At 35.6% G+C, this 13,890-nt stretch overlaps 1 protein-coding gene across 2 annotated transcripts; it reads right to left on the reverse strand.

Moving 5' to 3' along the window:
* Nucleotides 1–10,670: 10,670 nt before the first annotated feature.
* On the reverse strand, nt 10,671–13,104 carry LOC131010353 (uncharacterized). Of its 2 annotated transcripts, none has more exons than XM_057937843.1 (6): nt 12,520–13,099; nt 12,224–12,432; nt 11,893–12,151; nt 11,637–11,816; nt 11,359–11,514; nt 10,671–11,280 (listed from the first exon to the last, which is right to left on the reverse strand). In XM_057937843.1, exons 1-6 carry the CDS (start codon nt 12,544–12,546, stop codon nt 11,107–11,109), a joined length of 1,005 nt encoding a protein of 334 aa, XP_057793826.1. In that variant the 5' UTR covers nt 12,547–13,099; the 3' UTR covers nt 10,671–11,106. The 2 variants fall into 2 exon arrangements, with proteins under 2 accessions (XP_057793826.1, XP_057793827.1); XM_057937844.1 differs by having other exon boundaries at nt 11,138–11,285; nt 12,520–13,104.
* Nucleotides 13,105–13,890: the final 786 nt, after the last annotated feature.

The raw sequence follows: 13,890 nt of genomic DNA on the forward strand, positions 1-13,890 counted from the left end.
TAGAAGTTCTTGCCTGTTCACTTTATGTTGCCACTCGAACCTTCACATAATGAGGTGCCCAAGTAAGATTGGATAAATAATAATAAGTAAATAGAAAAGAATTCGTAGATGAAACTTCTTTCGTTTGAAACCTTAGGGCTGCATCCTCTCTAATCTAAGTAATTTACTACTATGGACTTAATTAACTAAAAGCATATATATAGTAACATTATATCTCTTGGAATATCTCAAATTGAGAAAACTTAATAGTAAATTAATTCATTCTATATAGATTTGCTTACAATTAATAACTAAAACACCAATCACCTAGCATGGTTCTATTCATAATTATCTCAAGTAAGAAGTCTCAAATATGTAATCATAAATGAATCTCAACTTTGAAAAATCATATAAAATCAACCTCTTCAAAGAAAAATACAAGCTTTACCTTTTTAGAAAATATATCTTTATTAGAAAATTACAAAAACACAATATATCAAGTGTATAACAAGTTATATCACCAAAGGCAGAATCTGCCACTGAACTACGCTGCTTTCGCGCAGTACATTTCAGAAAATTGTTTGACATATCTAAGGGTGTCTGATTTAGCTGAATTTTTGCAGACACATACTTCTCATGATGAAGTTATTACTGTAAAAATTTCAAGAGATTTGGAGAACGGGAACATCATCAAAATCATCCCGCAAGGAACTGTTCTGTCAAGCCAAAAACTGACAGCAGTGCATTCTTTGTTTCAATTCAACATATAACTCATACTTTGGCCAAATAAAAAGTGTAGGGACTCAAATACATGATCATAATACGTACATACTAGGATGCTTTAACTTCAAACTTAACTCATGCTTAACACATCAACATAGCCAACAAGTTATAACATAACAATTCCCATAACAATTCTCCATACGTTAGAGCCTTACAAAAGAATGAGATAGTAGGGTTGTTCTAATTTCCATATTTGATAAAATCACATCATAATATATCTATATCCATCAAATAATAACATATAAACCTTCTTAACTCAAAAGCCCTAATTTCCACTAAACTAACAAACAATCTCACAAACTATGTGGTGTAAACTCATATTATATTCATATATGACATATAATTCTAGCTTAAAATACATATATGAACTCAATTATTCAAGAACATAATCATAACTCTCAAACTCAAACCTAGGGTTTAAACTAACTTGAGCAAAATCAAAATCAAGTAAGAATTAATACAATTAACCACCATAATCATGCTTAGGAACATAAAAAACGTAATATATCTCAATATTAAAATCATACTTCAACTCTAGTATGAAATTCCCAAATTTTCGAAACCATGGAATTCAAAACATAATTTTACTTCAAGCTAAAATCACAAATAGATAGAGAATAAAAAAATTCACATTTTGAAGGCAGGAAAATGGTGATTTTTGGTTTCTTGGGGAGGGGGAGATGGTCAACTGTTTTGTAGAGAAAAAAAGGAAATGAATTTCCTCAAAACTAATATACTTCCTCCGTCCACGAAAGAACTTCCTATTTTTCCTTTTTGGGACGTCCACAAAAAAACTTCCGACCTATTTTTGAACTATACCCCACCACTTATAATTACTCTTACTTTTACTTTTTCACAACTTCCAATATTAATTATAACGCCTTTTCACCCCTCTCAATACACTCAACAACTTTTTCTCCACTCTCAATAAACCTAACAATCTTTTTCTTAAAACGCGTGCCACTCACTCCTAATTTTTTTTTCGTGGACGGAGGAAGTATACACTTAGTTGTCACTAGTATACACCCATTCGTGCGATGCACGATAGATATCAAAATTAAACGATAAATTTAAATAAATAAATATAAATAAAAAATATCAAAACATAAACAAATACAAAATATGTTTAAAAATAAAATATAATAATTCACATCAATTAATTACTCAGTAAAATCCTGAATATAAAAATAAAATTTTTCAATTTATACAAAATGTAATGATAATTATAGTTATTAAATAAATTTGAAAATGATTCGATAATGAAATTTTTCATTATGCATATCATTATATAGTACTTCATAATAAATATTTTTCATACACAAACATAAATGAAAAGTTGTGAATTTTTAATGAAGAGACATAAAATAAAATATTTAAAAATTTTCATTACTTATTCATTGTAAATTCATTTTTGATGATTTTTATCCTATAACATATCAAATTAAAGTTTTTGTCATGATCTTTAATGTGATAGATATATACATATGTATATATATATATATATATATTGTATATTTTATTATTAGCCAAATTGTAAGATGTTTGAAAAAAACTATATATATACATAGAAGGAAAGAGAAAAAAAATGAAGAAAAAAAATTAGAAAATTGCAATTGAACGTAACTCTCCTATAGCTGAAATCGCTCTTTAATAACTAATCTCCTAAATTATAGCTGAAATCTATCTTTAATAACTAAACTTTAAATTGTGGCGGCAAATTATTACCGTTGAACTCCCTTTTTATATATAACTAGGACGACCATCCGTGCAATGCACGGCAAATTCAAAATTAAATGATATTTTAAATAAATAAATATAAATATTAAACATAATCAAAATATAAATATAAGCAAAATATGGTTTAAACATAAAATAAATAAATGCAAAATAGGGTTTAAACATAAAATATTAATTTCTCATATGCGATGTATCCAGACTGAGGAGTTGCATATCGAGCTCCCTCTCCTTGAGCTCGTTCTTTTTGGCATACTTGGCGGTGATTTTTTTCAAGTTCTGGTCAGACCGCTCAAATGCCTCTTTGTACTCCGATGATTGCTCGGAGCTTGCCGCCTTCCCCTTCCCCTTCGCTTTCGCTGCCCTCGCCGCCGCCTTTGCCGCCTTGTTCCCAATCGGCCGGGCAGACGAGATCTCCTCGCCCGACGCCGAGGTGGTGAAGGCGCCCTCCTCTGTAGTCTTTGTCTTCTTGGAGGAATGCACGTCTCCCTCGAGGTATATCGACTTGAACTTGTGGTTGTTCCGAAGAATTTTTCACGCGTTCCAGTAGTTGAAGGAGGCCTTATTTGCAGTCCGACTTTTAAAGAGGATTTGGGCCTTGTCCCGGAGCATATCGTCAAAATGGCCGGATGGCCACCGGGTGCGCGTCTCCACCCAAATACTCTCCCAGAGCCGCACATCTTGGGCCACTCGCGTCCAGTGCCCTTGAATCTGGCGGTGCTTGAGGTTGGCACGGGCGACAATCCTCTTCCAATATTCGTGCCCCTTTTGATTTGTCCCACGGATGGCGTCGTTTGTCTCCACCATCCAAATTTGGACGATGAGGTCCGTCTCCTTCGGGGTGTAGGTGTGACGGACAGTCTTTCCTCCGTCATCATCCTCTTCCGTCACCGGCGCTTGCCTGTCATGCCGGATCTTGTGGGCGACTTCCTTCCTTCGGCTGCCTTTCTTCGGTTTAGCGGCACTATGGGCTGCCGAAGGCATCTCCTCGCCGGATGGAGGAGCATCCCCAAAGTTACATCCCGATAAATTGGGATGATAGTCGTCGGATAGATCGGGCACCAATTTAGGTCATAGTAATTTGGGTTGTGTGGATCCATGAAGGGTGTAGAGAGAGGAAGAAAGGAAAAAGTGAGGAAGATGAGGAAGGTGAAGGAAAAAAATGAGGAAGAAGAAGAAGAAGAAAAAGAGAAGAAAAAGAAGAGAAGAAAAAGAAAGAAAAAAAACGGTCAAAAAATCGCGCAAATCGAGGCAGTCAAATTCAATTTTCGATTTTTTTTAAAAGGCTCGTGTAAAACATGCGCCTATTTTCAACGGTCGATCAGGCTACACGATAGAACGTGTAGCCCTCGTGTAAGTGAGGGCTGCATCGGCTTACACGATAGCAGCCTTACACGAGTAGGCCGCTATCGTGTAAGCGATGTGGATGCTCTAATGGGACGGAGTGAGTAATTTTCAACTATGTATAAAGTGTAATGATAATTATAGTTATTAAATAATTTTAAATTATTTGATAATGAAAATTGATATACGCATTATTGTTATAGATTATTCCACATAATAACAAATAAACAAATAAATATTTTTATAGATAAACATAAATAAAAAAGTTGTCAAATTTTAACAAAGGGAAAGAAAATAAAATATTTTGAAATTTTAATAGCATTTTCATTTTAAATTCATTTTTTATTATTTTTACGAACTTAAACTTAAGATGCATATTGAATATTTTTTCATAAATCAAATTTGACGATATTTAAAAAAGAATTAAAATTATATAAAAAATACATAAAAAAGTAGAGAAAAAACTGATGGACGAAGAGAGAGAAAATGATTTTTATTTTTTGGGAATTGTGCGCTAAACTTTTAAAAACTATTTGATGCAAATGTAATGGAGATTTGGTGGCCTTTACTAATCGGCCCACTTAAAAAAATATATATATTAAATATATATGCAATCCTTAACTTTAATTTAATGGAAAGACATATAATAAATTAATTTATAAATAAAAGAAATTCTTTTAAAAAACATATTTAGATAAATATTCTCCAATTACAAAAATATAATAAGGCTGGCCACATTCTACTCTACCTAGAACTATTCACATTATTGATTTAGTAATTGATCTTGATTATTAAATCAATAAACTCATTAGTAAGTAATACTCAAATAATTAAATAGCATCTCAAGTTATTTAATTCCCTTGCTAAATAAATAAATATATACTATATGTATATAATAGAAGTATTATATAAGTATACGAGGTATTACAGTAGTTCTATTGAGCTACATTGTGATCAATCATAAACGGATCAAATAGAAAAAGAATCTAAACTTTGATTCATGTAAACTTTTTGATTCAAAAAAATTTAATTAGTTTTATTATTTTTGTCTATATATATTGTACTATCGTAGTGTTCGCTAATATTTTCACCACGCCGCAAGTATACGGGTAGTTGTAATATATGGAAGCAAGGTCGTATCCCACAAGGATTAGTAGTTCAATCTAGTGATTATCCTAATTCATTATGCTAGAGCTATTTAGACTAAACAAGGAGGTGAGTGGTTTGATTAACTAACAAATTCAAAGACAAAATAAGAACAATCAAACAAAGTGGATTAATTAAGTGATGAAGGTGGTTTAGGGATTAGGCATCGACGGATTAGCAATGGACTTCAAATTAGCTCAATATTAGTCTTGATATTCCTATTTATCTAGAGTGATCTCCCCACTAGTTCTAGCCCCCTCCCGGACGACTAAAACGGTAGATTACGGGTCATAGTTGCCGTCCCCGGTCAACTTCTAACCTATAACTCCCAAAAGCACAAAGGATCGGTAAACTCTCACCCAACTCTCAACCTCCCGGTTTATTGAGTCAATATGTTTCAAGCTCCTAATCTATTATGATTATCCTCTCCCAATTCAAATCACAAATTAGAAATGCATAGAAAGTGACCAACAATCCATACAAGAATTAAAGCTAGGGCTTGAAAAGATAATAACAAGGAAATAATCAAGACATATATTAAGCATAATAATCAATCCATCACATAATCAACTAGCCTAATCCCCAAACCAATGGGGGATTTTATCCAAACATGTTCACAAACAACAAACCTAAATCAAAGAAATACATAAATGAAAGAGAGAGTAAGAAGTGACAAATCCTATTAATGAGCTTTCTCCAATCTTCTCTCCTCTTCAATGCATTCAATCTTGGTAAAAAGATGTGGTAATGGAGGCTAGGGTTTGGTGTGGAGGAATTGGGGAAGATGGAAAATGGGTGTGTTGAATGTTGGGGATGATGAATAATGTGAGGAAAAGGGGGAGAAAGGGGTTTAAGGGGTGAAAAACCCGACTGGGGCCCACTTGGGGAGGCTCCGCCCTTTTCCCGCGGTCCTGGCCCGCGCCCGCGGCCGGCAAACGTGGGAGAGAGTCAGGGGACCCGCGGTCCCGCCCCGCGGCCGCGGGTGGTGACCGCGGGTGTCTACTGGAGTCAGGGCAGCTGACCCGCGGTCCCACCCCGCGGCCGCGGGTGGTGACCGCGGGGTACTGGGCGTATTGCGCAGGCCGCTCGTTTTGCTCCGTTCTCCCTCGTCCGAACTCGGATTTGGTCGCCGTTTGCGCTCACGGATTCCTCTCGAGACGTACTTCAATCTCATATCTTCAAAATCCTCCAATTAATCATTGATGGTTCCTGAAATTACTCCAAAACTACACCAAGACATCAAATCTTCATAAAACTCAACATTATGGTACAAACACGCATTGACAAACAAAACATGAAGGAAAATGACAACAAATCATGTGGAATTGAGGTACGAAAACCATGTTTGTCAAGCCCCCAAACTTAAAGCGTTGTTTGTCCCCAAACAACAAAGAGAAGAGAAATAAAAGATAACAAACATGTGAGAATGAATTTGTGTCATTTCAAGGGCTTCAAATTTTTCAAAAATCTTTCAAAAGTGTATCACAAGTAGAAATGCATTCCAAGAAGTCACAAGTGATAATGAGTTCAATATTATAGCCTCCAAGCTTGAGTCCTCACAAATGTGGATGTTTCAATGATGCACTCGACTCTCAAGTGTTTAGATTGGACGTGTTTGCACTCAAATTGAAACAATGTATGCAATCTACCATAAGCTTGCCATTTATCCTAACTTTCTATACTTCAATGTGTTATAAATAATGATCAACAAGGGCTTTTCTTGGGTTGCAATGAGGGCTCTTTGGTGAAGTGAGGTGTTTATAGGCAAAGTGACTCATATATAATTCCCAAATTGAATAAGTCATACTCACCATTGTTCTTTTCAAATCAATCAATAACCAATATCCCCACATTTCTTCTTTTTCACCCTATGAATACTTATCAAGATCATGATTCAAAAGGCAAATCACTCCCCTTTATACTCTTTTATTCACATTCATTTTCATTTCTTTTTCTTTTTAAGCTCATAGGGAACTAGTGATTTTCACTCAATCAAAGCTTGATAAGCAATTTCAATCATTTCCCAAACATTTTCATCAAAGTAACCACTAACAATCTGAGTTCTACCCATCATTGGTTAATTCAAAGAAAGGCTATAAGGCACAAAGAGGGTAAACTAGGATCGCATGAGAATTTGGACACAATTTAAGTCAAGTGGCTAACAAGGATGGCCTTAAATCACTTCAATATTAACAACACATCTACTTTTATTTTCAAGAGAGGACTCATGGCAAGTTCTAGAGATCAACACACATGCTCAAATGATTTACACTCAAGAACAAAATGAGATTGTAAATGTATGACAATCAAAGGCTCAATTCTCACAAGCTCATTTTCTTTTTCAAGTTCTTGGAGGTACAACATTTAGCTCACTTGTCACAAGTTCAAACTTTTCATGCATAATCCACAAGTGATACACACAATTTTTCCAAAAACAAAATTCATATCATAAGCCCAACACACATTTCATCCAACTCATGTTTTTCAACAATCAAGCTCAAACTCAAGAGACATGGAAAAGCTCAAGAAAATAGACAAAATCTCATTATTCGAAAACTAAACTAACTAAATAAATAAACAACGGAATAAATGAGATAAGTAACCCGTCTTCACCCTCCCCCAAACTTATTTCACACAAAGGAGAAATAAGTTTGGATGAAGGAAAAAATGGTCACTTGTCTCGTACTCACAAGCGAGGTGGAGGCTTAGGCGGTGGCCATTTCTCATCAAATTTGCATGCTCCATCCGTCGCGATCCAAAAATATGGTGGCTTTGCAATTCTTGAGACATCCCGGGCGTCATGGTAATCTCGTTCACCATCTAGAGTATCACCACACTCAAACAATTCCTTATTAGGCAAATCAAAATAAAAATCAAAAGATGAACATAAATAAAAGTGAAAGAAGCAAGCCTTCGTAGAATCGCCCGTGTCGAGGTAAGGATCGACCAAATTTATGACTTTGCATTCTTTGAAGCTTGTGCAGTCTTCATCTTTTTGGAATTGTAGAGGTTGCATTGGAAAAGTTGGGCTCTCGGCTTCAAGGGGTTTGGAAAATTGATCATCATCTCTCTTTTCTTCATACTCTTCTTCAACTTTGTAAGGCTCTTCACTTAGCATTGGCATTGGTTCCTCATACAAGGTTCCATTTTTTAGGCTAATGGCTATGCACAAATCATCAATTTGCTTTTGATTTTCCATAGTGGTAGCCAAAGACCTTCTTTGCTCTTCTAGCATAACATCCGAGTTTGCTATACTTTTTTCTATCCAAGCTTGTGTGGCTAAGAAGCATTGTAGGAGATCGTCTTTAGAATTTGGTTTCTCCTCTTGATAGTACCAATTTTCCCCTTGGAAGCCTTCTTGAGTGGAATATGAATTTTCATAATTCCAACTATTGAAATGATCCTCATACTCCAATGGTGATTGCCACTCCATGGCATTGCACCCCATGTCATAATACTCGCCATAAGAAGGTGTGGGTTGGAAGGCTTCTTGAATAAATGGTTGCCTACAATTTCTTTTTGCTTCTAAAACTCGCAACTTAAGTTGCATCATCGCCAATTGTAGTTCGAGTTGCTCAACCAACTCATTCCTTCCATCATCCATTTAATATTTTTGGTGTTGTGTAACAATTTTCTTTTTCATCACCCTACCAACCAACAAAACAACGAGTCAAAACAAACATCTTAATATAGAAAACAAAAATAAATCAAGTAAAATGTCTAAAGTAGTTAAGCACAATGATTCAAAATATCACAAACAATCAAACTAAACTAATCCCCGGCAACGGCGCCAAAAACTTGTTCGCTAATATTTTCACCACGCCGCAAGTATACGGGTAGTTGTAATATATGGAAGCAAGGTCGTATCCCACAAGGATTAGTAGTTCAATCTAGTGATTATCCTAATTCATTATGCTAGAGCTATTTAGACTAAACAAGGAGGTGAGTGGTTTGATTAACTAACAAATTCAAAGACAAAATAAGAACAATCAAACAAAGTGGATTAATTAAGTGATGAAGGTGGTTTAGGGATTAGGCATCGACGGATTAGCAATGGACTTCAAATTAGCTCAATATTAGTCTTGATATTCCTATTTATCTAGAGTGATCTCCCCACTAGTTCTAGCCCCCTCCCGGACGACTAAAACGGTAGATTACGGGTCATAGTTGCCGTCCCCGATCAACTTCTAACCTATAACTCCCAAAAGCACAAAGGATCGGTAAACTCTCACCCAACTCTCAACCTCCCGGTTTATTGAGTCAATATGTTTCAAGCTCCTAATCTATTATGATTATCCTCTCCCAATTCAAATCACAAATTAGAAATGCATAGAAAGTGACCAACAATCCATACAAGAATTAAAGCTAGGGCTTGAAAAGATAATAACAAGGAAATAATCAAGACATATATTAAGCATAATAATCAATCCATCACATAATCAACTAGCCTAATCCCCAAACCAATGGGGGATTTTATCCAAACATGTTCACAAACAACAAACCTAAATCAAAGAAATACATAAATGAAAGAGAGAGTAAGAAGTGACAAATCCTATTAATGAGCTTTCTCCAATCTTCTCTCCTCTTCAATGCATTCAATCTTGGTAAAAAGATGTGGTAATGGAGGCTAGGGTTTGGTGTGGAGGAATTGGGGAAGATGGAAAATGGGTGTGTTGAATGTTGGGGATGATGAATAATGTGAGGAAAAGGGGGAGAAAGGGGTTTAAGGGGTGAAAAACCCGACTGGGGCCCACTTGGGGAGGCTCCGCCCTTTTCCCGCGGTCCTGGCCCGCGCCCGCGGCCGGCAAACGTGGGGGAGAGTCAGGGGACCCGCGGTCCCGCCCCGCGGCCGCGGGTGGTGACCGCGGGTGTCTACTGGAGTCAGGGCAGCTGACCCGCGGTCCCACCCCGCGGCCGCGGGTGGTGACCGCGGGGTACTGGGCGTATTGCGCAGGCCGCTCGTTTTGCTCCGTTCTCCCTCGTCCGAACTCGGATTTGGTCGCCGTTTGCGCTCACGGATTCCTCTCGAGACGTACTTCAATCTCATATCTTCAAAATCCTCCAATTAATCATTGATGGTTCCTGAAATTACTCCAAAACTACACCAAGACATCAAATCTTCATAAAACTCAACATTATGGTACAAACACGCATTGGCAAACAAAACATGAAGGAAAATGACAACAAATCATGTGGAATTGAGGTACGAAAACCATGTTTGTCACGTAGCTATTTTTAACTAGTTTTATTAAGAAAAATCTAGATCTTTATGTACTCCATAGTACATTGAATATATGGTCCCAATATATATAGAGAGAAAGAGTTGGTCTTCCGTGAGATCAAGTGTATGGAAAAGACGAGTCGGTTGGAACTGAGGCGGATCGTGGTTTGCTTTTCTGAGAGGGCCATAAAAATAATTGTTATTATAAGAAAAAATAATTATAGACATAAAGAGATGTAATGTTTCAAAAATATTATTTTTCTTCATGTCGATTATTACTTTTCATCATAATAATAATTACTTCGAATAATTCATATTTTTCAACTAATTTTTATGACTTGTAGACCAGCGGAGGGTGTGGGCGTGGAGCAAAGGGCGCAATGGCGGTGTACTTATTTTGGTCAAGTAAGTATTATTGTGACAAAAAATAGTTATTGATATAAAAAAGATAATATATATTTAAAAACATTACTTTTCTTCATGTCGATTAATTACTTTTCATCACAATAATAATTACTTTGAATTATTTGGCCCAGACCTGCGCCCAGATCCACCTCGACCCGCGCACAGACCTGCTCCCAAGCCCCGATCCGATCCGTCTCACCTATATATCCGGTCTAAGAGGAGAATTTGTGATAGAGAAAAAGATCAATAAAAATAGTTATATTTTGTAATAAAGGAGAGTAACCAATAAAATATGTCGTTAGTAGCCTCAATTCATAATCAGGATGCTTTCCCGCTTTGCCAGAAATAGTAAAAACAAAAAAGACAATTACAATCCCTTGGAAGTGGAAAAAATAGTGTTCCATAAACAAGAAAACTCTCCTCCAATTTGGCGATCTATAGCTAGTAGAATTACAAATTTATAGAAGTTGAACATTTCTTGAAAGTAGAATAATTCATAATTCGTAGTCTGTTGTGATGAATTTCTCGTATGAAGTTCCCGTGAGTTTTTCCCGAACATGATCGAAGTTGTTGATTTGTGCTGAGAGAGGCCCACTGTGTATCTTCACTTGGAAGCTTGTTAGATTTCGTCTTGGCAACTTCAAAAAATCTTGAACGTCTACTAATTTCTGTACTAGTCAAAATTCAAAAACAAAATTTATTTATGTTAATTCAGTGAGTTTATAAAATTAATTAAGCAAAGCTACCGTGCGATTGGTTAGTATGTCCTCGTAGTATAAGACAACGTGTCTTGTGGTCTTGAAACATTCCAATGCTTTTGCTACCATTCGCTCTGCTGACTTTAAATTCGATAAAAGCGTCGTTACGTTGAGACTCGGTTTATATCTTGCAAGTATTTGTGCCTGCAACAAACTCCATATATCACTTACTCTTGCAAGTATTATGACATATTATATATATATTGAGAGAGAGAGAGAGAGATAGAGAGAGAGAGAGAGAGAGAGAGAGAGAGAGAGAGAGAGACCTCATGTGGTGAATGAACATGGGATTTATGAGTACCGTTGAGCAGCTTGGCATCCTTGTCATAGGAATTTGCAAGCAAGGAAATCATCCTGCGAAGAAGATTTCTTCTGAAGAGAAATATTATGGAAACTCCTCTTTTGATGAAGTAGTCTGCTATCTCTTCATGATACTCCATCAATCCCTAGCTTAATTAAATCACCCCATTTAACTAATATTAAATGTGTGTAATGTAGAAGATGGTTTTAGAAGATGATGACCTGATTTAGCATCCATTTGAAACCAACAACAGCTGTGCATTCATTCTTGGAAGCACTGCTGAACCAATCAAGATTGTAAACTTGATCCAAAATCTTATAAATCACAGAAGCATTATTCCTTCTGTCTCGTGCCCCAAAAATCTCCCCGTTGGAGCTCAAGTTCACATGGCTGTTGAGCAGCGTCTCAAACCATCCACTCCCAGATCTCTGCATCGACACGATCGCAAAGTACAACACCGGATTGCACGCACATTCCTGTCTAAACATCAACCCGTTCCATCAATATTTAAGACTTCACACACACGTAGCTACTCATCGACTCTTAATTAACCTTTCAAATGTTTCAGGATCAGGAAAATGTAAATAAGGTGCTTGGATTCCACATCGATGATCAATAATCTTTAGCATTGTGACTTGTCCCAGAATACTGATGCGGATTGAGAAGATGTACAATGCAGAAATGGTGGCCAAGATTAAGACCACCATACTTAATATCAGTGGAGACCTTTTAGGCGATTTTGTCACCCACACCTCCTGCATCTGCATGCATGCATAAGAGCCCACACACACACAAAGAGTATTACATTTTTCTTAAACAAAAATAATGCCACACTTTGGATTTACTACCTGAGTTTTCAATCTTGAATTCTCCATGCCGAATATTACACCTAAAATAAAGAAACACGTAAAAGAAACCAACAGTTAATTATGATCAATTCTCGGGTTGTTCTGCTAGAAAAATATGGAGAAAGAAATGCTCAAACTGAGATTCTTATGGGAAACCAAGTCAAACCATGAGATTTCATACAAATTAATCTCTTGAGGAACTAGCCCTCTTAGGTTTAAGTTTGATTTCTTTTTTTTCTTCTTCCATTTATCACTATTGTTCTTGCTATTAATTTTTAGTGTAAAGTACCAAAAAGAACGGGCATTGCATGTGTAATCAATGTTATTTTATTTGATAAAAGTAAAAAATATAAATATTATTATACAAATGAATTGATTTTACTTATTGAATTCAGAAAGTTTACTTGATCATTGGTCTTTTTGTAATGTATTATGAAAATTGATAATATTATTGATGAATAAATTAAAATTTAAACCAACTTTTATTCATATATAGGACCAAATTTAATTTAAATATATAGTGAGATCTAGGGCACGATTTGGTGCGTTTATTTTATCAATTCTATGGCTAATATTGTATTTAGAGGGATAATTTTTTTTCGCATGGTTCGAATCCTGGAGGGAGCAAAATATTTTAAATTTTGTTATTCATCAGTATATACTGCCTTGTTCATCAGTATATATGTCTTGTTCATAACTAATTTTTTAAATTTTGTTTTTCATCAGTATATACATCTTGTTCGTTAGATATAAGTTTTGTTCATTAATATTATATATCTTATTCATTGTCCTCAGTGTTACACGAAAAATAAGGGGTCTCACTGGAGCGCGCCCATATATATATATATATATATATATATATATATATATATATATATATATATATATATATGTGTGTGTGTGTGTGTGTGTGTGTGTGTGCGCGCGCGCGCAACATCTCATAATACCTCATTTACCCTTACTTTTTCATTTTTCCATCACTCTCAATATAAATTAAAACAACACAACACTAATTACACCACATTCTCAATACACTCAACAACTCCATCTTAAAATTTGTATCACTCCCTCCTTAAATCTTTTATTATTGACTGATGGAGTATGTTATATGAAAAGGACATAAATATATTTTAGTTTTCAAAATTGAGGATTTTTAAAATAAAAGCACATATTAGAGACATTGTCAGAAAAAAACGATGAAAATCGGAAATACAAATTATGACTAACTATTCTGTAATTAAGAGTAAGATTAGTGTGTGTGCGTGTAGACGGGTGACCTAGCTGTAGAGTGCTTAATGCCTAAAATCAAAAAAATTGGGTTCAAAGTTCACCATGATGCTGTCTTTAAATTTGCTTATTTAATTGTTAATT

The sequence above is a fragment of the Salvia miltiorrhiza genome, chromosome 2 (genome assembly GCF_028751815.1).
Source record: "Salvia miltiorrhiza cultivar Shanhuang (shh) chromosome 2, IMPLAD_Smil_shh, whole genome shotgun sequence".
Classification (NCBI taxonomy): Eukaryota; Viridiplantae; Streptophyta; class Magnoliopsida; order Lamiales; family Lamiaceae; genus Salvia; species Salvia miltiorrhiza.

Bases quoted from the DNA above. Each gene is read 5' to 3' on its own strand.
- LOC131010353 (XM_057937843.1), bottom strand. From the start codon at position 12,546: ATGGAGAATTCAAGATTGAAAACTCAG. The intron at 12,152-12,223 runs GTTAATTAAGAG...GTTGATGTTTAG, and splicing joins GATCCTGAAACATTTGAAAG to ACAGGAATGTGCGTGCAATC. The intron at 11,817-11,892 runs GTCATCATCTTC...TAATTAAGCTAG, and splicing joins TCAAATGGATGCTAAATCAG to GGATTGATGGAGTATCATGA.